Below are 25,493 nucleotides of genomic sequence, written 5' to 3'. Positions count from 1 at the left end.
TTGGGAGGGTAGGATCTCAGGGAATCACTAGTACAGGGCGAACAGTGTGAGCCAAGTTGATGGAAACAGATATGGCATATGACACCTCTCTGCCAGCTCTTGGGGGGCGGGGGTCTCAGAAAAGGAACAATGGTGTCTGCCAGGGCTTTGTCTGGCAGAAAGCTGCCTCCCAGCTCTTGCCCTGATGCCGGATAACCCTGGTGCCTTTCAAGCTGCTGCCACAGAGCTGTAGTCCAAGGGAGTGAGTCCCAGTAGTCCATGCACTGGCCCTTTAAGAGTAGTCAATGCACTGGCCCTTTAAGAGTAGTTTATGCATCAGCCTTGGCCTCCCTCAGCCACGATCGCTACCAGTTTTTACAGCTAGAGTTATGGAGACTCCTCTTCCTGGCACTGGAATCCTGGGCTGAGGGGCCTGGTGTGAGACTGAGACCCTTCGTTTCTCAGGGGGACCTTCTCAGTCAAGATGTCTCTTCCAATATTTATCTGTCACACATGGGTGTGGGACCAGCCCTCTCTGTCTCTGCCCTTCCAAACAGTCTCAGTGTGGCTTCTTCTTTAATTCCCTAGTTGTAGGACTGCCATTCAGCTCAGTTTCAGGCGGCTCTGAATGTTGGTTGTTCTTTAGTTTAGTTGTAATTTTCATGTGGTTGTGGAAGGAGGCAAGAACCGCGTTTACTTATGCCGTCATAGTCATTATTGATCTATCTAGATATTCAATTTCTTCATAGTTTGCTGTAAGTTTTTAGAAATTTGTCTCTTTTTCTAGGTTAGTCAGCTTGTTTGTGTATAATTGTTCATAGTAGCTTCTTGTGATCCTTTTTTTTTTTTTTTATCCTCACCCGAGGACATTTTTCCATTTTTTGTACAGACAGAGTGGGAGGGAGAGAGAGGAAGAGAGAGAGTGAGAAACATCAACGTGAAAGGGACACATTGAGTGGCTGCCACCCGCACGACCAACCAGGGCCGGGGACAAACTGCAACCAAGGTACATGCCCTTAGCGGGAACCGAACCCGGGTCTTTCCGGACCGCAGGCGGGCGCTCTAACCGCTGAGCCAAACCAGCCAGGGCTTGTGATCCTTTTTATTTCTATGGTATCAGCTGTAATGTCTCCTCTGGTATTACAAGTGTTTACAAATTGTGAAAAAAGAAACTGGGTCCTGCAGAAATTTAAAATCTCAAGTGGAAGTACGTGGCCTTTCTTATTGGCATAGAAAAGATATATTTATATCCCAATTTTCTACAAAACTTTTAGATACAAAAAAGGTTTATGCATCCAAGTTAAATACATACATGAATTTGGATTTTGCTACATAAAATCATCACAAGTGTAACTGGGTGATTATTGGGTAATTTTGAGCTTATTTACTGTCTCCCTCTGCCATTAGTACTCGACCACAGTCCGTTTAGGTTATCCTTTGGTCTCTTACACTGAGTCCAATCCCTGAATCTTTTTTTTTTTTTTATCCTCACCCGAGGAGATTTTTTGAATTTTTTTTGTTCAGATATAGAGGGAGGGAGAGAGAGGGAGAGGGGGAGAGAGAGAGAGAGAGAGAGAGAGAAACATTGACATGAAAGGAACACATTGAGTGGCTCCACCCGCATGACCAACCAGGGCCGGGGACAAACTGCAACCTAAGTACGCGCTCTTAGCAGGAACCGAACCTGGGCCTCTCTGCACCGCAGGCCGATGCTCTACCACTGAGCCAAACCGGCCAGGGCCAGTCCCTGAATCTTATTAGCACTCAAAACCCATTTGCTGACTGAATAATGGACGAGTGGCACAACAACTAGAAATATGAGGTAACAAATATATAATATTGGAATGTATCATTACCATCAGTATACGTACAATGACGCTGGTGTTTATAAAGGCATGTCGCACCTTGATCTGTACACATTATGCAGTCCTGTTGGTGTCTGTTTCCTGAAGGTATCCCACTGAGTATTATTTCCTTAGCATCACTTTATCCATCACTGTGACATCATTACCTGTACTGGAAGTTCTGATCAAAAAGAAACTCCTGATGGGAAAATGACAAAGGCTACACCAATAGGCATGTACTTAATAAATACTAATTAACTTTTGACAACGTTTTGGTTTTATATTAAAGTTCACTTTTCAGCTGTTGCTAACCTCAGCTATAATAAATGTATCATGGTAATGTTAATAGATCACAAGTAAATAAAAGATTTATTCATTTATTCTTCATTCAACCAATACATTTTCGAAATACCTACTCTATGTCAGGTACATGGGAAAAGCAAAGATAAATATGTCACAGGATCTTTTTTTGATGAGATCACAGTGTAGACGAGACAGAGAGATAAAGCAATAATACAGTGCTCCGAATACAGGAATAGAGATATTTATGGTAGAGTGTATAAAAGCGATAAGGAATCTCAGTTCCGTTTATGAAATTCAGGAAATATTTCAAATTGGAGGTGACACTTTGGCTGAGTCCTAACAAACAGGCAGGAGTTTTACAATTAGATAAAAGTGGATATTTTCAGCATGAAAATGCCAGGCTCAGACAGCGCTCTGATATATGGTGTGTGGGAGAATTGCACTAGTTCAGTAGGACTGAACTAAGGTTTGAGGCAGCACCGGGCACGAATATAGCAAGAAGGACTCCTGAAAGTTACAGGATGTCATAATCGAAAATTTAATTTTATTGTGGATGATGCACTTTGAAAGAACCAAATGTTTCAACATTTATCCATAACACAGGCCATTCAATTATAATCACAAAGAAATCACAGCAATTTTTTTGTAAGTCTCTTGTGTAAGACTTTTGCATTTCTAAAATGTTTTCTTAAATGCCAAAAAGGTCCTTTATTTGTATAAGATAGATAATATGAGATTATTAATTTTTAACGGGATAAGTTATTCAATGATCTATAACATTTTTCAAACTGTTCTTTTGGTTAGAAACTCTTAACTATGTTCAGTAAATGAAGGGAATTGAGCCATATCCTTATCAATAAATAGTAGGTGTCAATATGCATGTAGCTTATCTCTTAGAGAATTGAGAGTTAGACTGCCCTTGTCAAGGGAAAGCAACGGCTACTGCATTTAAATCTTGCAACTTTCGGTCTTGAAAGCAAAAATCTTTTGTTAGAGAAGACATACTATAAATATAATTTAAGCATCTTTAATCATGATCTTTAATTTCAGAAGTTGAGTACCTAACAATGTCAAGGAAAGTCTGATTAGAACTGTAGAGAGATTGATTGGATTATGAATGAGATGAACCTCTGTCCTAATCAAGTTTAACCTTACTATGTAACACGTGGGTTTTTTTTTTCTATGTTTATGATTATTTATCCAACTATGTCAAAACTAGTTATTGCTATAAAATGAGCAATCGAGGAATGCTAATATTTTCTAAATTAATTATCTGACTTGACCTCAACAATGTGGGAAAGAATTCACCATTTCTAATGAATAAACATAAGAACAAATAATGTAGCAATGTATTTGGGGTACAGTTGCTTTAAATAATGAAGTAATTCTCCTAATGGTCTAAAGGTGACTCACAGGGAATGGCATTTAATTTGTTGGCTTTCAACTCACATAATCTCAAGGAAATGTTTACAGAATCATGCTTGGAGTTCAGATTGATCCCCAGATATGTCCTAAGAATTATTAAATGTATGGAGTCTCCACCCAAGAGAAAAACAAACAAATACAACTAGGCACCATATTTAGATAACAGGATAGTATTAAATATATTTTTACAAATAACAGAAGGTAGAATATTATCAGATGATAAGATAATCTCCAATTTTTTTAAACATTGCACCGAGACATCAAAATATTTGCTGAATGTTTCTTTTTAATTGGAGCAAAATTCTAAAGAACTTCCTGATTAAAGTAAATACAGTTTTGGAAAATATCAGTATTACAAAAATCCTGTAGAGTTAAATGAAAACATTCATTTTTATCAAATCATAACTCAACAAAGAAGTGTAAATATTCTTCAGGTATAAAAAGACCTTTCTTTTTGGAGAAATTAAATCAATGTCCTACTAAATAGTTACACTTAGTAATATCGCCCCATAGAAATGTTCCAGTTGCATGTGCTGTTTTTCAACAAAGTAAGTGAATTTAAATTAAAATAGAAACTATAAATTTAAAAAATGAGGAAGCACGGAGAAATTGGTGAGAAATCGAGTTATAGAGCACAGGAAAGAGGGGTACGTAGGACCGAGGGCCAGAGAGAGAGCAGGGAAGAGAAAATGGTACTCGGTGGAGGGAAATCAGTGCCAGAGGATGCCTCGTGTTCTTTTAATTAATTTAAAATATTTTGGAATCTTCTTCATGTTTTCCAATCTATTGTCTAATGAACATTGACGTTAACAAAGTAATTGCAAAATATTAAATGAAAGGGAACGGTGGGGGGGGTTGACATGCAGCTTTACAAATTGAAATAACTAATAACTTCTGCTCCAGTTTAAGGACACATTTATGAAACAAGCCACAGCGGCATTTTTGGCCGCCTTGTTCGCAGCAGATTGAAAAGCAGTGACAATGCATTTGGTGGAACAGTTGCAGCGTGGAGCAGCTGTGACTTGGGTACGGTGTCCAGCAGGGCGAGCTCCGTGGCCGTGTGATCACTCAGTGCACACCGGCTGGCGTACACGACCTCAAGGCTCCAGAGGACACACCCAAGCATAGTGGCTTTTTTTTTTTTTTTTTTTTTTTTGCAAATAACCCATCTTGTTTGTGGAAAGGGCACCTTAATTTCTGTCATGTTTCAAAACAGTAATTTCCCTTAGTGGAGAAACATCACTTTTGTGTTAATGCAAGAGTCTGTTCACTGGTGGAGGCAGCTTCTATTGACTAGACATAGCAAGTTTCAAGAACTTCCTTATGTAATCAGAAGCCCCTCCCCCACTCCCCCCAAAATTACTGGTTAAAATGTAAGAACACGATAGAAAAATGCAAAAGAAAATTGTATTTTTAATGAATATAAAAAGCACTAAAAGAAAAAACATTTTAAATTATGTTTTTATGCTCAGTAAAAGTAAAATGCTTAGCAGTTGGGTTCCAGAAAAAAATAATTGTGTGTGTGTGTTCTAACAAAGTAGTTCCATTAACTTTTCTCCATTGAGAAGACACCTATTTCACTGCATATCTCTGATATTTCGTTTGTGACAGTCTAAGATAAAAGTTCTGTGCACAGGATAACATAAGGAGGAAATCACAACAGACAAATAACAGGCTCGTAATCACACTGTGGATACAGCGACAGATGCAGAAGGCATTAAAGTGTGCTATAAAAAGAACAGATTTCATGGTGTTGTTTTTTAACCAATAAAGTAAACTCTTTCTATATTCCTAAAGGAGTAGTTTAAATGGTAAAGGTCCCAGGAAACATGGCATGTGTTCTTCGGTCGTGGGAAATGGAAATTGGCTGAGATTTCTTCCCGCGAGTATTTTCTCCAGCAGTTATTTCTACTCACTCACGAGGTATTCAGGAACACACACACACACATGCACGCACACACACATGTATGCTCGCACCACAAAACTAGTTATCTGATGGCGTAGTCAGGAGATAGATGTGCCTTGCTTTTTATTTACTGAAAAAGTAAATGCTGACAAATGTCAGTTATGTAGTGTTCCTATCCTCTTTGACTTTGAGATCGTAACATTTTAACTGGGGATGCCTATTATGATCACTATCACTATGAGACAAATCTGATGTTCCTTCTGCCCAGTCTGTTCTTCCCATGCTTGATCTCATTAATATTTCTAGAGGTCCATTTTGATCATTTCATATCATTGTTTTTCTATTACCTAATAACGGGAGGCAACAGTTCATTTTCTCCCTTCATTTTCCATTTTGATATTGCTTCCCAAATATAAGAACAAACCCAGTTGTTTATTCATCAAATATGTATTACATACCTACTAACGCTAGCTATATTTGCGAGGTGTAAGGTCTACAATTCGCATAAGACACAGCCCTAAAAACCTTCAGACTTAATTGGGAATAACGACATGCCAACAAATAATTGAAAAATACTCTAAGTATTGTTTATAAATACAAAAACAATACTATAAGTATTGTTTATGAACATCAGTAGTTCTCAGATAATTGCGGATTATAGTCATCTTGAAGTCTTGTTGAAAATGTTAGGCCCTGGCTGGGTAGCAAAGTATGAGTGAGGTCCTGATACACCGAGGCTGCAGGCTCAACCTCTGGTCAGAGCATAAGCAAGAAGTAACCAGTGAATGCATAATAAGTGAAATAGATATTTTTCTCTCTCTCTAAAAATTAAAATTTTTAAAAAAAATTAGATGACAAGAGTCTAAAGACTCTATCTCAAAAGGATAAGTTAGTTTTTAAGATTCAGCCAAACATTACACTTTCTCCAACTTCCCAAAATTACTCTCACGATGACTAAAGTATGAGGACATCTTGCATAATTTAGGTCAGCGATTTTCAACCTTTTTCATCTCATGGTACACATAAACTAATTACTAAAATACTCCGGCACACCAAAAAGTATATTTTTTTGCCAATCTGACCCCCCCAAAAATAGGTATAATTTTGATTCATTCACATTGGACAGCTCTTGTTGTGTTGGTTATTGTCATTTTTTTATATTTGACAGTCCAAGGGCAAGGAGGTCAGTGCCCCCTGACTAAACAGTTCAGTATGCATGTTTTAAAAATTCTTGTGGCACACCAGTGTACCTGCCAGGGCATACCAGTTGAAAATCAATGATTTAGATATTGACAAAAAGAAGGAAGTGATCAATTCTGTTAGGGGTTACTGGAGGCAGAGTCAGGGAAGGCTTCACTAAAGTACAAAGAGCAGTCCTTTGGGAGTATAAGAATTATAGTACAGATAAGGAAAGAGCTTGGTGTTTTGAAGGGACCTCCTGGAATGGAGGTGGATAAAAGAGCATTTATTCTGTAATCAGTCTTAAGTTCGATCAATTTTGGATTTTTGAAAGGCCCCTTTGTTTTGGAAAGTGGTGAAAGCATTTCAGGAAGAGACTAGACTCAAAGAAAGGAGCTGCAATCATTCGCAGGAGAAACTCTGCAGGTGATTCTTGTGGCCATGTAAATGAGATGCTAACAGATTCCAGAGAGAAAGAGGTAAAGTGGCAAAGATTTAGGGCCAGTCAGATGTTGGAGATTGGAGAGAGGGAGGAGTAGAGGATGGCCCTTAGGTTTTTAGTTTTCTGTTTTGATTTTTACTTTAAAACATATTACTCTTTTGTATTATTACCGTTTTGTTTTAATCCACTGGAGAGCTGAGCTTTCAATTCTTTAGACTTTTGCAAGGTTGGTGTGGCTCAGAGGTTGAGCATAGAGCCATGAACCAAGAGGTCACTGGTTTGATTTCCAGTCAGGGCACATGCCCAGGTGGTGAGCCAAATCGCCAGTGGAAGGCATGCAGGAGGCAGCCAATCAATGTTCTCTCTCATCAATGTTTCTATCTCTTCCTCCCCCTTCCTCTATCTAAAATCAATAGAGAAAAAGAAATTATTTAGACTTTTTTTTTCCTTCACCCAAGGACAACTTTTGCATTTATCTTCAGATAAAGCAGGAGGGAAAAAGGGAAGAAGAGAGAGAAACATCGACGTGAGAGAGACACATCAAGTGGTTGCCACCCACGCAACCCCAACTAGGGCCAGACAGACTGCAACTGGTTTCATGCCCTTAGCAGGAACTGAACCCGGGACTCTCTGGTCTGTGGGCTGATGCTCTAACAGCTGAGCCAAACCGGCCAGGGCAAATTATTTAGACTTTTTGTTTGATTTTTAGATCTTAGATATTGAATTAAATAAAAAGATCAACTTTTTATTTATCTGTAATAATTAGATCTCACACTTTACTGTGGGTTGTAGGAACTAAAAATGTTTTCTCATTTAACTAATGATAATGTCAGTATCTGTATTATATGCTTTCAAGGGCAAAATTTGGGGAGTGTTTGAGATCTTGCTCCCCAGCCTACATCATCAGGTTGGCTCAAACAAACTCTTGAAAAAATTGGAAAAAGATAGATGAAATTTGTGTGGTAGGTGCATATGGTGCTATTTGAAAAAAAAAAAATGACAAATGGATACCATATTTATTATATGTATATGTCTTTAATATTTATTGTCATGCTGCTCAAACTATGCTCTCTTAGAGATTTTAGTTGTTTCATAATGAAATGGAATCATTTAGCAATTTTTCTAAAACAGACAAAGTAAGATTATAAATATAAATTTGGAAATTTACTGCAATTACTTTTTTTCTGAAAATTTGATGTCTTCTACTGATTTTATGCTAACAAATTCTAATTAATTATTTGATATATAATAAACAGCTGATATTAATGAAAAGATTAAGAAAAAAGTCATTTTGCTTTTCGGTTAATAGGAAAAGGAATTGGATGTTAAAGAGAAAGAAGGCAGACAAATGCAAGCAGACAGTTTCCTGGTAACTGGGAAACACAAGGAAAAAAGAAGGCAAATAAACCATAGTTCCAGAGTTTAGAGTATATTTTTCTCTCTGCTCAGTAAAGGAAGCTGAAACATTAGTTAGTAGCCTGGTTAGTCTCTTGCTTTCTTCTAACTTGAGTTATCAAAAGTTAACACGAAGCTACATCATTCTTTGTGCTGGGAATGTGTGCTGGTTTCGTAGTCACGTGAATAGACGTAGCTACTCTGAGTTCAAATATTTTTTACAACATTTGTTTTAATGTGAAGTCTAACATTTCTCTCTCTTCTGATCTACAAGATGGTGAGAGTCAATTTTTAAATTGACAATTTGTGTTTTTTTGTTTTGTTTTGAATGTGATGCTGGTTGTAATTATATGTCTGGCATAACACATATATTTGTTGTAGGAAAAATGTCCCTTGTGCATGGAATGCTGTTAAATTATCAATTGTTAGTAGGCTTTCACAAAGAGAAATTGTAGTTTTTAGTTTATCTGCTGCTTGGATTCTGATAAAGCCTCATCATTGATAATTTAGGAATAACTATCTGATTGTAATATGCACATGTAACTCCCTTTACATTTCCTGAAATTTGTTGAGGCACACATTTGAATCATAATAATGGAAAATCCTAGAAGGACAGTGGAATGTCTATTAATTAATAGTTTTGTTTTTTTTTATTTATAAAATGTACATGTTTTAAAAGGAGAGAAACTACAGGTAGTAATGGTGTTTGCACATTTAAGGGTGCTCAAAGATCTCAGGATATAGTCCCCTAGGTGAGTCAAAGGCACACATTACTGTTAGGAGACTACAGGCACCCAATTGGCTGTAAGCGTCAAACCCAGTAAAATGCAACCACAAGTTTGCTGCCAAGAGAGTCAACATTTATTTGTAAGGAAATGGAGCCACACCGGGAGTCTCAGGTGAGCTTGTACTCAGAGACCTGGCTCCCCAGGGCTTCCTGGGAATGTTAGGGTGTGGGCTCTACTGATTGGTTGGAGCCTGTAGGGCCATTGTCTCAGATCCTGATACAGCCTTGGCATTGTTCTGTCTGGCTTATGAGGGTGTGGTCCATGTTCGCTTTCACGGGCCTGGGGTTGAAACACAACTGAAGTCAAGATGTTATCTTTAGTTTGCCCGAAACTGTTTCTGTGATCAACAGACCTGAGGGTTTGTTCCTGGCACAGTTTGATACTGACCAGAATCTTATGTCCTAAGGGTTTACAGATTAAGGAAAAGAGTGGACGGGATGGATGGAAAAAAGAAAGGTCATGGTAAAGAAATGGAGGTTTTGCATGCTTACATCCCCATAATGAACCCATTTTTCTCTCCTCCCGTACCCCAGAGCACTCATGATATCTGTCACTAGTAATTTTGCTGTAAATCTGGGAAATTGCAGGTGGTCTAGAAAGCCTCTTTTAATCCTATGAAAGAGTTGGAGGGTCTGAATATCCCAAAGCATAAAAATAGTCATAAAATAGTGAATATCTAGAAAGGTACCTTTTAACTCTAGTTTATAAATAACAAAATATTTAGCACAATAGTTCCTTAACTGCTTCCATGCTTGAGCAATATGCTTAAGAGATAATGCATTAGGTCTTCATGAGTGTATTTTTATAAACACTAAAAATGTTTTCCTCCCTCAGGCTAATTAGATAATTATTCGAGAAAAACAGTGATTTTAAAATTAATTATATTTTTCTTAAACTAATTTTCTTGTTCTAACTAGTTTATGCATATCATCTCATAAAATATTAATTGTAGAAACACCTCTTGCCCAAATTAAATTATTAGTTGTCATTTCGAATTTCACTTCCCACTAATTCAGAATATATTACACACAAATAAGTATAATTGAGCTTTATAAACACATTTTATTCACTAACCCTATGAGGACATTCCAGTTGTATTCTAATTTATTTCCTCTTTTCTTTTAATCAAAATTTATTTCCTGATCATCTCATTGACTTTTCACCTCTTTATGCTATTGAGTTGGAGTTTCTGAACTCTGGAAACACTGTCTTTTGTATTCCCAAACTTTCACTGGATATATTTTGAGCTAATAACACTGCTCTGGTCTCCTAGGTTTTCTGACAGTAAAACCAATAACATTTATCTGTATATAGAAGCTTTTCATTTTGAGTCCATCACAAAACTCAGTGTACTTAAGTTCTTGACACTCTATATAAATCTTTACCTACTTTCTTTATATTCCTAAAGTATTTAAGTGAAACCTATTAATCTTAAACATATAGAAACAAACTCTCATGACAACAGTAAAAACTACCCTTTATTTAGAATACAGACTGACAGCCTCACTTTCATCTTTAAAACCATTAGATAATAATGTTACCTAACATGTGTTGAGAACTACTATGTTCCTGGCACTATTCTAAGTATTACAAGATGTATTGTTCTTTAAGCATCACAGTGTTCTTATGGAGTTGGTATTTTTGTATACCATGCATAGGTGAGGGAACTGATTCATAGAAATCATCTTACACTTTACAAAACAAAGCAAGAAACTAATAGACCCGATGTTACCCAACAGAGAGACTTTATCTGTCTGGCACTAGACAACATGGATTGTGGTGGAGAAATATTGGCTATTTTATGGGTGAATGGTGCTGACCAGGAGAATGAGAAGCTATAGCTCAAATGTACAAACTCCCTGTTGGCATGAAGGTTGCAGGTTATATAGGGCAAAATCACAAGACACTTGTGAGTTAGGGATCATGCTGGGAGCTGATTGGTTGGAGGTAAGATACGGGTAATTAATCATTTCTTCAAGCCTTGAGGACAGCTCTGAGGTCTGTTCCAGTGTCCCTCTGTCTGGTTTCATGGGAAAGTAACCAGGGTCCTTCCACCTTAAGGCTCAGGAACTGAAACATAACTTAGATCATGATGTCATCTGTAGCCTGCCACAGGTTGGGTTTATGTGATCATTAGTCAGGTCCAGGCTACTATCTTCTCTGCCTCTGGGTTTGCTAATTATCAGGGAAAGTCTAGATCTCTGAGGGGTATAGACAGACACACACACACACACACACACACACACACACACACGGGGGGGGGGGGGTATTTTAGAACTAGGATTTAAAAATAAATTTAATAAAAGTCACAAGGACCCTTGGTTTCACCGGAATACACACAGAGGTTGTGTTCTTAATAACTTTGAATTTTTCCTCTGTTACCCACAAAAGGAAAATAGGACTCCCTACATTAGCTAAGATTATAAGACTGTTTACAATCTATATACTGCCTCCTTTTTCAGCTTTATTTCTTGCGGCCTTCCCCCAAATTCTATATTGTGTTTGTGGGAAAAAACTCTTCTCTATTCCATAAAGGAAGGAAAAAATGATTCAAATCCCATGCTATTTGTTTACAAGTACATCACAGTTACCTTCTCTCTTATTGTCATAAACTGATAACATATAGAATGTTTTAGTGCTCTCTTAGGTTATTTCTTATGAAGTAATTATTTAAACGGAGGGTAACATTCATTTGTTGTGAATGAATAATAATAATTCATTACTGCACAGTAATTACTGCACGATAATCATCTTTTAAACCAATCTCCTCTTCTGTTCTAAAAAGGGTTCCTTTGAGCATGGTTGCATTGCTAATCTATTTTAGTATTTCCAGCATCTAACGTAATTCAGAGTATACAACATGTACTCAGTAATTGCTTATGTACCAAAAGAACGATGTCTGCATGTCAGATTCCATTAAACATTTTAGCATTCAATTTAGCATTATTCTGTAGGCTAAAATTTCTCAAGTAGTATTTAGTATTAAATATCCAAATAGTTATTCATAATAATGCTAAATTGAATGTTAACTAAGATAAACATGGGTAAAGTGGGTGAGGAAATGTTAAGGATCCAGGTAAGTATGAACGAAGCCTACACCACGTGTTCCTCAACCACTGCTCCTTGTCAGAGACGATTCAACTCATCCACAAACAGTCAAGTTACCTGTTACAAAACAGGTATGTGTTTAGTAGATTGATGAATTCATTCCAAGCTACACTTTACCAGAAATAAGTCTGCATACTTACTGCTGCAGTGTTCTGTATTCTCAAACTAGACCGACTCTTTGATTATCACCGACTTCTGTGTGATTTTCAACCTGCTCGTATGATGATAAATGTGGAATACCAATGATAATTCTGGCGTATTAAGATACCCTCAAATGTAGAAATAATACAGAAATAATGTAAAAAAAATATAGAAATAATAGTTCTTTCTTTCATGTCCATTATGTAGCGAAAACCTTGATATTGAAGACATGCAATATATGTAAAGTCATGAGATCTCCACTTCCACTGAATGCAGCCTCCTGGGCAAAGACACAATTTAAGTCCTGTTCCTTTCTCACAAGAATGCAAATCCAGTGTTTCTGGTCTTCATTTTCAATGAATTTATACATGGGTTGTCATATAAAATTAATGAAGGAGTTTTTCCTTTTGCAAAACAATGTTACTGGGAGTCTTAGTAATTAAGCTTTCTTCTCCTTCCTGTCTTCCTCTCTCAATGCATCAAAGACTTCTTAAAATCATTGTGAATTGCAAGGAAGTAATATATATGTAATTCTATAATCTGAATTATTTGATATAAATGGTATGATTAACAACATTTTCTACTCTAGATCAATTGCCTTGTAAACAGAATCCGAAGGGATGATATTTAGTTATAAATAAATGTTAGAAATATAAACTGAGGTTTTAATGTTTCAGTCGGGGGTAATTGTCTACGGTAATTTGACTGCAGACATAACTCTTCAGTTTTTTACATGGATTTGTCCCTGGATTTGTCTCTGTTTGTTTTGGGCTACAACAGCAGATTAATTCTCATTAAAGAATGATTCACTCAGAGAGCATCTTTGATTGCAAAGGGCATAATTTAACAAAATTTACACTAATGAAACTGAAAAATGACAATATTTTGATTGACTTAATATAGCATGAGAGAATACTTCCCAATATTTTTACAAAAATTATTGTTCTTTTTTGATTTCCACAAATAATAACCTATTGGTTTTGTCACTTATAAAGAAGTGAAAAATAACTTTTAAGGAAGACAGTGTAAAATCATTATTTAATATTCAGAGGTTTATTTGTATAAGTAAAAAAGAATCTATAAAATATGAACCGCAATATTTTCAGATATTTCTGTTTTGTTTTCTTTGGTAAAAAAAAAAAAAAAAAAAAATGGATGCAAAGAAAATGAGAGGCCATTAACATATGACTTCTCTTGCTTTTCTGATTACATAATCACCTTACTTTCTTCCCTGAAACAATCTTATTCAACAGATTAGCTGGTCCAACACAATTATTTTTAGAAAAGTAGAAGGGAGTATATTTTGTTTCCCCAAATTCTCTGCTAGTACTCATTTATTCAATAGACAAGTGATTTTATCACTTACAAAAATAATTTATTTTCATTATAAATTTTTTGGAAATGTAGGATAATACAAAGAACAACCTACAAATCACTAAAAAAAGATTTCATAATCAAGAATAATCACTGCTAATATTTGGCTTATTTACTTTTGGTCATTTTTCTCTGTGATTATACACATATAAGAACTTTTAACTTACAAAGGCTATTACATAGTTTGTAAAAGTTTGTATCACTTTTTTAAGTTAAAAGTTTCTCATAAAAATTATACTATATACGTATTTTGTAGCAACCTTGCTTAAAAGTGAGGTTGTCAATATCTGTGGCATCACTGTATCAGAGTGTCATTTATCCTTCCCCCAAAGGAGGAAACCAACACTTCTCGATACTAATAGTTTTCTGTGTATATGACGATGAATAGAGAACTTGACAGAAAGAAAAAGAAATGAACATGTGCAAAATCTGACCTTCTGCATAAGATGACCTCATGGTGAAGAATGATATGTGTGCTGTCCAGGACTCCCACCGTGGTCGGTGTGACTCGGTTGGGAGTCGTCCTGGGCACCAAAACGGTTGCTGGTTCCATTCTCTCCCCCTCTTCCTTCCTCTCTTCCTAAAAAAATCAATGAAAGTCTTTTAAAAAATAGACTTATAATGTACTCTTCAGGACCCCCAAGAAACCAGGGAAAGGAAAAACCCTACTGGCAAGACATGTATGCTTATGTCATAACTTATTCTTTTTTTGTGTTCAATAATTCCTGAAAAGGACTCCATGAAATCAGATGAATGTAATGTCTAAGGCCCAATAATAGGAATTAAATGAGATTAAAACCATTGTAAGACCATTCTTGTCTCTTCTTAGATCTCAAAATATAGACGGGGAAGTAAGACTTTAACCTTTAAAATGTTTCAAGTAGGTCACAGTATAATGGTAACATCTTTCCAAAGTCCATAAATTCAAGATTATAAAAAAATGAAAAAACATGGAGTATGTTATATGTTTAGAGACCTAGCTAATTGAGACACCAGGCACTGGAATCTCACTCCCTAGATTCTCCTTTTCTTTCAGGACTACCTCAAATGCATTTCCAACGGACCAATTTGCTCTGCCTTACTTTCTGATCTAATCATAACTCTATCAAGTTACTGCTGCCATGCTATTTCCTATCCTTAAATGTCACCTAACTGGACATGACTTTCAGTGACTCTGACCATTTATTGTATTATTAGGTAGAGAAAGTAGCTTCCATTTGCAGAGATAGAAATTTTTATTTGTTAAGAAATAATTAAAATAAGAATCCACTTTCTTTTTTATACTATTCATTCATCCATTCGACCATGTTTGCTGAGCGCTTCCCAAAGATGCTGTGCTCTGAGCTGCCCTTACCGGGCTTCCGTTCTAAGAGCGGAGGTCAATGTAACTCACTACATAATTATTCATTCATTATTACTTAAATGAAGTGCCACAAGGGAAATGTAGAAGTAGTTGTTCTGAGAGGATCTATTAGAGGGAAATAACGTGGTCAAGGAGTGAAGTAATATATGAGATATTATACTTTAGTATTTAGTTTTATGAAATGAAAAATATATATTTACATATATATAAAATAATTTTGGAGTGATGACTACTTAAAAGTGTGAATTAAAAAAAATAATAAGCATTGGCGTTGTTGAAGATAAAAATATTTTAATGATATGTAATACATTCAATGTTTAAAAAATGTTTTAAACATTTTTTAGCCTTTAAATTAATTATTTAAAATTTTTTACATTTTGTATGATTTATTCTTTTAAGTAGAAAATGAAGTTTTAATGTGAAAATAATGGAAAGGTTTTGAATGATATCATTATCTTCCTTTCAGAAATAACTGATTTCACATACTACACAGTACTTTTCAGGTCTCAATGAGATGCTTGTTTTTCTCCTTGTTGATTATAGTAAGTTCGGAGAACAAATCTGACTTGTAATTCTATTTTAAAATTTTACATGTAATAAATATATTAAACTACATCTCATGAATTCAAAACCCCATTTGTTTTGAAGGGAGAAGGAACCAGGTGATATGGATAAAATAGCAAATAAGTTTTGGTCATTTTACTAAGAACATTTTAGAAATACAATTTCATTTTATTCTCACAATAAATATTCTTTTTTTTTACTTTTGGGTTATATGTTTGAAAATTTTGGTTTTATTTTATAGTAGAAGACACTTAGACTGGGAGTTAAAAAATAATAATTTAAGTATAGTCACAGAGCTATTTAATGGCCATTGAGATGAAAATTCAACAAGTCATGAGGGAGCTCCAAAGCACATTACTCTTCGCATCTGCAGTTTGGTCTTTTCTCGGAATATTCCTAATGTCTCCATGTAAAATCTAGTATTAATGACCCAGATATTCAATTTTTCTAATTCAGTATGCATGATTTGAAAGCTACTTATACTATTACCATTAAATATTCTTAGCAATTGGTTTGGATTCCTGTCCTGAACCACAAACTCCCAGCAATGGAATTAAAATTGGAGACAGATATATGGTTGGTGACGTGGTATCATTTCAGTGTGATCAAGGCTATTCTCTCCAGGTAAGATTATTTTAAAACCATAGTTTTGATTTTCTTTGTCCTTTCAGAATATTTTAACAAACCAAAGGTTGTAATCTTCAAGTTTTAAAACTATATTGATCTTGGGCTTCATAGTTTAGCCTGAAGTCAAATGGCATTCTATTTTTCAATAAAACATTTGTATGAGAGAAACTGCTGGGATGAACTAAATTTGTTTTGATTGAAAATAATTAAAATTATTATCATTATTATTATTATTATTATTATTTTTAAAGGCGAGCATTTTATTTTATTTTATTATTTTATTTTTTTGTGGTATGTGCCCCTAACAGGAACCGAACCCTGGACACTCTGGTTGGCAGGCCGAACGACGCTCAACCACTGAGCCAAACTGGCCAGGGCTAAAAATTATTTTTGAATCAAAATTAAGTATGAATTTTTTTCTGTTCACATAAGATGTGACAACTGAGCTCCTGCATCTTTCGAATGTGAAAATACAAATGAAGTGCTACCTAAAGCATTAAATGACATTTCCATAATAATAAAGTCCCCAAATTAGTGAAAATCAACCGCAAATATTTTTTAAATTAATAGATTTGCAATGTATATTCAGATGTTTGTATTTATATTGATCATCTGTCATAGGTGTTTTGGAGGATCTCAAAATCATGGTCTCATAGAAATCCCTCTAAAGGGTAGACTTATTAAGAAATTAAGAAAAAATTGAGGCACAAACTATTTGACTTTTTAAGTAAATACCTTAGAAGAAGCTAAATTAATAATTTATAGTCTTTATGGTTGTGTTATAAATGATTAGTCACAGAAGTACAATCAGATCTTTCTGGACTTTATATTTCAATTTATAATTGAATATACCCAAACTGACTTGTTTTAATATTTTTATGAAAGAATTTTATAATTATTTAAACTATTTCACTTTGAAAATTAAAACAATTTATTATAAACCACTATATGTGCCAATTTCATTAGTGTAATCATTGAAGTATCTTAAAATATGTTTTGATAACAAATATAATTCTAGTGGAGTCTTAATTTTTAAGATATGGAGTCTTAATTTTTCTATCTGGACCTTATTCTTTTATATTTTATCATAAATATATATATATAATTACCTTTCTTATTCCAAAGAATACTAAGATTTACAGTAAAAGTTAAAAATATAAAAATGACAATATATATTTAATTTTGTTTTCATAATCGTCATTCACTATGCTATATTTAACTTAACTTTTTAAAAGATGTACTAGCCCTGGCCAGTTTGGCTCAGCGGTTAGAGCCTCGGCCTGCGGTCCAGAGAGACCCGGTTTCGGTTCCTTCTAAGGGCACGTACCTCCGTTGCAGTTTGTCCCCAGGCCCTGGTTGGTCGTGTGGGTGGCAGCCACTTGATGTGTCCTTTTCACGTTGATGTTTCTCTCTCTCCCTCCCACTCTATCTGAACAAAAAATGAAAAAATGTCCTCGAATGAGGATAAAAAAAAATAAAGTAAAATAAAAAGATGTACTGAACTTTATTGTCTTATGTATACAGGGTCATTCTCACATAACATGTATGCCTGGACCTGTAAGAAGATGGAATTACCCAATCCCAATTTGTTTGGGTAAGTTACAGAACTATAAGACATTTACAAGCTTTATCAAATTTTAAAGTTATACTCTTTATATGATACTGTCCAAACATATAGTTTGCTTTTTCCAGGTTTTAAATAAATAATACTTTGAGATAAATGTTTCAGATCTTTTTTCTTTTTAATTTTTACATTTTTTTTTACCCCAATTCAATATCAATGGATGACTTACAACTGTAGAAAATTGAAAAAAGGCATTAAGTTTTTTTCCTCCTCCAGAGAGTTTTTTTCAGTATGATATGATAGAGGTACCCAGGGATTAGGAAAAAAGCAACTATCCTATTGCTTACTACTGAGCAGACAGGTAAGGGATCTGAAGCCTACCGAAGGGAACATGGCCCTCCATGGGGTGTCCTCAGTGCTGACAGGCTAGCAAGATACAGAATATATATCAAAAGGGAGCTTGGGGCTTTAAAAATAGGGCACAAACTTTTGCCCAAACTTAATGCTGCTTCCAGTTATTTATATCAGCCCTTTAATTTTGTTTCTCTTCCTCATTTCTGGTATCTGTATATGACCATCAATATACTGGGCTCTACAGAGTATGAAAGATACATGAGGTAGGGTCTCTGTCATTAAAATATCCATTGATGTTTAGAGTGGCAGAAATAAGAGACATGAAATAAGAGTAATTTAGTGTTAAATTCTACCATTGATTACATGATAGCATTTTAGATATAGGAGACTGGGGTTGACTGAAGTCATTGGGAAACATAGTCAGCCCATGTAATTTACAGAGTTTTGGGTGATAGGTGTAATGAAGATAAATGGATGAAGAAGAAAGTGCTTTCTGAGTAGGAAAAGGGCAAAATCAAAAGAATTGGTGTGACTTGTATGACTTACTTCTATACAATGTGTTATATTAGTTTGCTTGGGCTGCCTTAACAGAATACCACAGACTAGATAGCTTAAACAACAGAAATTAATTTTCTCACAGTTCTACAAGCTAGAAATTCAAGATCAAGATTCTGGCAGGGTCGTTCTCTTCTGTTTCCTGGGCTTACAAGTGGCTGTCTTCTTCCTACATCTCCTGGTCTTCTGGGGGCCAGGGTACACTCCTTGTGTCTCTGCCCCTTCTGTAAGGACACCGGTGGTGTTAGATTAGGCTCAACCCTATGACTTCATCTAACCTTAATTACCTCCAAACAGAGTTGTTTTCAGAGTTAAGGCTTTAACATATGAATATTGAGCAGACACAATTCAGTGTGTAACACTTAGGTACCATGTACACAATTCTTGTTAGAAAGTACTGGAAAAGAACATTTAAGAGGAAGCAGACGTTTAATTGGCAAAATTGACCGCATTCAGACATTAGAGTAGATGACATTTTTTAAAGGATATATTTCTTTATCTATTATAATTCACAAATGTATAACATGCTAGTTGTAAAGTTACATATATACTTGCCTATTGTAAAATTTTATATATAAAGATAATACCGATCATGTGTATGTTGTGTGTGGGGAGTGTGTATGTGTGTGTGTATCCAATTGAGTATAAAAAGTTAGAAACATAAAAGAGTATAAAAATCAAAGTAAATATTATGTGTATTCTGCTGATATGAGACCAGAGAGTATAGGTCTTTTGTTTATTACTATATTTCTAATGCTTAGAAAAGTTTTCATCTTAAATAAACATCCAAGAAATATTGTTTAATGAGCAAATTAATATGAATTTTATGATTCTACACTATGTGTATATTTTTAATAATGTTTTCCTTCTTGACATTTACTTAGAAAAATTTTCCATGCCATAACAATTTTTTAAAATCTGATTTTTAAAGTGGTTCATGGTACATAGCATAAGGCTAATTTGCATAGTTATTCTCTTTTTTGTTGGAGTTTAGTGTTTTGTCTTTTGAATACACATTTATAAGTTCTTTTCACATGCCTTTATGTACACTTCTAGTGGTTTACCTAGGATTTTACCTAAGTAGATTAATTATGTTATTGCATATAACTGTTTAAATCTTTGATAAATATTGACAAATTGCTTTTAGGGAATTTTATTATGTTAAATATGTAACTTCCATCTTGCTGTATTAGTAGTGCCAATTATCACTTTTAACAAATTGCTTATTTTTTAGTTAAAGTACTGCATTTTTATTAACTATGCATTCCCCATTGTACATTGTTAATGAGGAAGGTGTTAGACGGAAATATTTTAATAAAATTTAACTACATGGAGTACTTAAAGATCTTGATGTCCAATATATCTATATTCAAATTTCAGCTAGGGTATAATAGGTATGTCTGGCAACTGTATTATTCTTTGCACTACTGTTTGCTCACCTGTTAAATGGCATAATAATGTCTACCTCACAAACCTACCATAAGAATTAAAGGAGAAAGTGTGTTTAAAGTATTTATCACTGAAGCTGGAATACACATGACATTCAGAGTAGTAGCTAGTATAATGAAAATAGGCAATAACAATAGGATCCTATTCTCATTATATACATATACCTATAAACACACATGCATGCATATGTATTTTTCTGCAGAGAAAAAGAATATAAAGATAAATAGGTTATCTGTGAGTAGTGGAATTAAAGCACATTTTTATTTCTATTCTACTCATTTTGTGTTTTATAGTTTTTGAAAAACAAGTTTGTACTGTACTTGATAGACAAAGCATGTGAATTGACATCATGGCCATATTTTAAGGAAGAACTGAAGGTTTGAGGCTCATTTAGAGAATGTCTAAAACTCTAGTTACCCAATAACATGGTTACAGCCTCGTGAACTAGAAAATAAACAATCTGTCAGATGTTTTAATGGAAGAAAGAAAAAGTTACTTGAGATTTTTAGGTATAGAGACCAATTAGAAGGAAGAATCAAAGATGATCTTATGTTGGAGGACGATGCTATGTTTGTGTCCTTAACAAAAAGTGTAATGGGGCACAACAGTTGACTACGAAGTCCCTGAAGGATGGAAACATGTACAGGTGAATCTTTAGCTCTCAATGGTAATCACGTTTGGAAAAAAGCTTTATGTGCAGATTGATGCAAGATTATATATATATATGTATAGATATATATATATATCACTAGTAGAACCTGCTTGAAAGATACTTTATTTGGTTCACATAAAGATAGCAGTCAAATTTGTTATTGCTATCCTACAGAACACTGATAGAATTTCTACTGAATTTTCCTTTCTGATATATAACGTAAAGTTTGAGTATCTATTGTTACTATTCTTAACAAGAAGCAAATGAGTAAAATTGCAAGTCAGTGTTCTATACAGGTAACTTTCCGACTTCATGTGCAGTGATGAAATTTATTCTTCAACCCACAATTAACAAATGTGTTTTTTAGTCCTTTTATGATGAAATGATAAAATGTTCATTTAGAAGAATTAGCTACCAAAATGCAAATGCTCTGTTAATGCATGTTAAATAGTTCTATTTAATCATCCCCAAATTACAACTCAGATAATTATCTGTTCTTATACTTTTTATTTAAGCTTGTCAGTAGTAGATTAGTATAACAGGAATTCTAAAACAAGCACATTGACAAATTATGCCTAAATTCTCAAACTTGGCCGCCTCATTTTACATTGTGTACTTCCTTATTCTTTGTTTAAATTGTTTTACAATAAAGACCATATCCCATGTGTGATATATAAATTCTCCACACATTACCAATAGAACCGTGTTTTACTTAAAATTCTTTATTTCACCTTCTTACAAAAAGAGTAAACAGAGGGGAAGTTGTAAAAATGGTTCCCTCTTAAACATGGTAGTTAGAAGTGATATTGTTGGCTTGATTTTATTCTAAATTGTGTCATCTTTGGAGTGTATCCGAACATTACTAGAAGTACTTAAGGATAAAAAATAAACTGCCCTCGGTGGAAAAGGACATGTATTTGTTGTTGATTGTTTTCACGGCACATGAGCCCCTCCTTGCTGTGCTAAAATTGTTTTTACTTGCAGTTATCACTGAGAAAGGAAGTACGCTGTCTTTTCATGCTGTTTTAGAAAATGAGTTGTCAGTTGATTATATTTCATTACTAGTGTGTGGTGAAAGCGAGTTGGACATATTCAAATTTATATCAGTTTTAATGTATAGACTTGATTAAGACTTGAAATTATCTCAGTCTGTCTTTAACGTCGTGACCTGCGCCACTGCCCTGGCTGACGTGGGGCCTGGTTGTCTTGCAGCTCAGTGTGGTGGCGCTATGTCGGATTTCAGTGGCGTGATCCTCAGCCCTGGGTTTCCGGGCAACTACCCCAGCAGCTTGGATTGCACCTGGACCATAAAGCTGCCCGTAGGTTTCGGTACGTATATCCAAAACAGGTGGAAATGTTTGCGATATCATTAAAAGCATCCTTAAAAAGAAACATCAACGTCTCATATAAAATATTCACAAATGATAGTTTAAGTTGGATTTCATACAGTTATGTAACATTGAGGAGTGATAGTTGGGTAAATCCTTGATAAGCCAAACACATTTCAACTGGAATACTGGGATAAGTGAAAGAATATAGTTATTTTTTAATTTGATAGGTGGATAGATAGAAAGATAACTTTATGATGTTTTTCTATTTGATATGTATGGATGTAGCCTGAACTGTGACTTTAAAGAGTCAGCCCTAGAAAGAGGGTCAGGCTCTGGGGAACAGGAAAGAAATTCTAGATAAACAGTGACACGGAAAGAGGCAGGGGAGAAAGCTAAAGAAATTCAGCAAGCCCGAACACTGTGTTATTGGCCTGAAGTTTTGCGAGAACAGAAAGTCACTGAAAAAGGATATGTAGGGGCTTTCTAATGAGGATTCTTCTGGCTACAACATGTGAACAATTCGAAGTAGTCGAGTTCTACAGCCAATGATTAAAAGAGAATACTGACAGCCCAGCCTTTGTGGCTCAGTGGACTGAGCATCCTCCCATGGACTGAGAGGTTCCGGTTCGATTCCCAGTCAGGTCACACCCCTGGGGTTCAGGCTCGATCCCCAATGGGGGGAGTGCAGGAAGCAGCCAATCAATGTTTTTATCTCTCTCACCCTTCCTCTCTCTCTCTCTCTCAAAAAAAAATAAATAAATAAAAACATATTTAAAACAAAACAAAACTGATGTATATAAATAATAGATTTGAGCCTGTATGGTTATTCTTCTGTGTCTTTTACTAGTCACTTAAGAAGGCTCATCCCATGTTGCTTTTGGAGCTAAATGATTATGTTAAAACTAATAGTGTTATTATTTCAGTTTACCTGCTGCTATTGCTTCCTTGATTTTAAAAACCAAGTTCATTAAAAATTAAACACATCTAATTTTTATTCAACACATCTATTAAAAAGAAGACACATCTCACCCTGTCCAGTGGCTTAGTTGGTTGGGACGTCACCCTGTACACCAAAAGGTTGCAGTTTTGATCCCAGGACAGGGTGCGCGTATGGGCGTATGGGAGGTAACGGTGCGCATATGGGAGGTAACTGACTGATGTTTCTCTCTTATATCTATGTTTCTCTCTCTCTCTCTCTCTCTCTCTCTCTCTCTCCCCCTCTCTCTTAAAAAAAAAAAATCAGTGAAAGTGTCCTCAGGCGAGAATTTAAAAAAAAGACACCTTTATCTTAGAAATGAAAACATAAGAGACTGTTTCTGATTTGATTACATTTAAATAACCTCCCTGTTTTCTTTGAGTTTGGGCAATCAAAATCAAATATTAGTTCTAATGTATTTGAATTGATAGTTCATACATTTTTTAAAAGAAAATTGAAAACAGATCAACAATTACAGAAGTATTGTCACGTGCTCGTGAAACAATTTTTGCAAGATAATTGGTGAAAGGAGACTTGGAGAAACATTTTAGAAAAAGTATGCATATCTTGGGGCCTCACGTATTAAGGTATCGTGTCCAAATTCTAAGAACTTTGTCTGATTCAGCAGTATGTTTCATATTTTAAAGCACATTTTCAGCATTTCCCATTTTTACTTATTTACAGAACTCTTTTTCCATGTAACTCTTTTTTGAGTAACAAAATACGATTTTGAGAATTCCTGTATAGTTATTAAGAGCGAGAACTCAAGAGCCAGTGTGTCTGAGTTTGTATTTCAGCTTTTTGAAGTTGTATGAACTTAGCATATTTGTCTGGCTTTTCCATGCCTCTGTTTCCTCACCGTCATGAGTAACTGTTAGTATGAAATAGGTTAGCATACACAAACACTTAGAACAGTGCCTAGAAAAAAGAAAACATTCTATAAATGTCAGATTTTATTATTAACGATTGGGAAACGGTAGTTGTGAGAAAAACACCAAATTTACTGAAACTGACTATTAATCGAATTCCGCAAACATACCTTAATGAGGTTTTTATTTCATTTTTTTCCATCCCAGAGACATTTTACTATCTCACATTTTAGTTTTGTTATAAAGATATTGAGACTATGTTGCAATTTGACAACATAGAACACCTATCACTGGATTTTACTGAAACTGTTGCATAAAATTTAGCATTATCTTCTGACAAGCAAAGTACTAAAAGAGCACACTGGTAAATAATGTGCCTCTGAATGATATTTTAGAGGAGTTAATTAATCCCCTATAGGTGAATGACTAATTCCTAACACAGTTAAGGAATCTGATTGCATTATTATGTAAAAACTTTGCACTTATATTTTGGCCTCAAGTTGGCATTTTACAAAATACAAATTATTGAGTGACTTTTCACCTTTTAAAGTTGGTTGGTATAATTTAAAATGATATTAAGAGCAAGAAAGTCACTTTCTTGATTAGTTTGCTCTGGTGACATTGTAGTAAAATGAAAGACATTTTCTCATGTGACAACTAGTGGGCATTTGAGAGCAGTAGTGTTACTTTGAAGTGTAGCACAGTTAATTGTCCTGGGCAGACAGCAAACCCATAGCCCAGATCCAGAGAGTCTGCCTCAGCCTAAATGGAAACACATTCTAAGTGCCTGAATGTAAGTAAGTGCATTTGTGTGTGTGTGTGTGCATTTAATTGGTTAAAAAAATAAATAAATAAAGTAGTATTATGTTTGCTTTTCTTATTTAGGTGTACATCTCCAGTTTGTAAATTTTTCTACAGAAACTATACATGATTATTTGGAAGTAAGAAGTGGAACCTCAGAAACTAGTACTGTTATTGGGCGACTTAGTGGTCCTCAAACACCATCTTCTTTATTCAGCACGACTCATGAAACCAGCCTGTATTTTCACAGTGACTATTCACAAAACAAACAAGGGTTCCACATTGTGTACCAAGGTGAGATGGATAATAAAAAGTGAAAGTTTATTTAGCCCCAGATAAGTTATTAGCAATCTAACTCTAAGTATTTTCTATATTCTCTTAGAAATAGAACCTAAATCAAGACAAACTTCAATTAGCAAGAATTTTTAAATAATGCAATTTTCAGGCAACTATAGAGGGGGAATGATGTCTTTCTGAGGCCTTAGAAAATCTTAACAATGAAAA

At 34.9% G+C, this 25,493-nt stretch overlaps 1 protein-coding gene across 3 annotated transcripts in view; it reads left to right on the top strand.

The window, feature by feature from the left end:
- CSMD3 (CUB and Sushi multiple domains 3) overlaps positions 1-25,493 on the top strand; it is a 1,073,312-nt gene that overhangs the window by 931,483 nt on the left and 116,336 nt on the right. For all 3 annotated transcript variants that reach the window (XM_036263876.1, XM_036263875.1, XM_036263874.1), the window contains 4 exons: positions 16,317-16,435; positions 17,963-18,032; positions 22,225-22,341; positions 25,074-25,283. In XM_036263876.1, coding sequence (XP_036119769.1) covers positions 16,317-16,435; positions 17,963-18,032; positions 22,225-22,341; positions 25,074-25,283 — 516 coding nt within the window. The remainder of the gene's footprint in view (positions 1-16,316; positions 16,436-17,962; positions 18,033-22,224; positions 22,342-25,073; positions 25,284-25,493) is intronic.

The sequence above is a fragment of the Molossus molossus genome, unplaced genomic scaffold (genome assembly GCF_014108415.1).
Source record: "Molossus molossus isolate mMolMol1 unplaced genomic scaffold, mMolMol1.p scaffold_m16_p_16, whole genome shotgun sequence".
NCBI classification, from domain to species: domain Eukaryota; kingdom Metazoa; phylum Chordata; class Mammalia; order Chiroptera; family Molossidae; genus Molossus; species Molossus molossus.
Note: the sequence above shows the minus strand (reverse complement) of the source record. Positions and strands in the feature narration are given on the sequence as shown.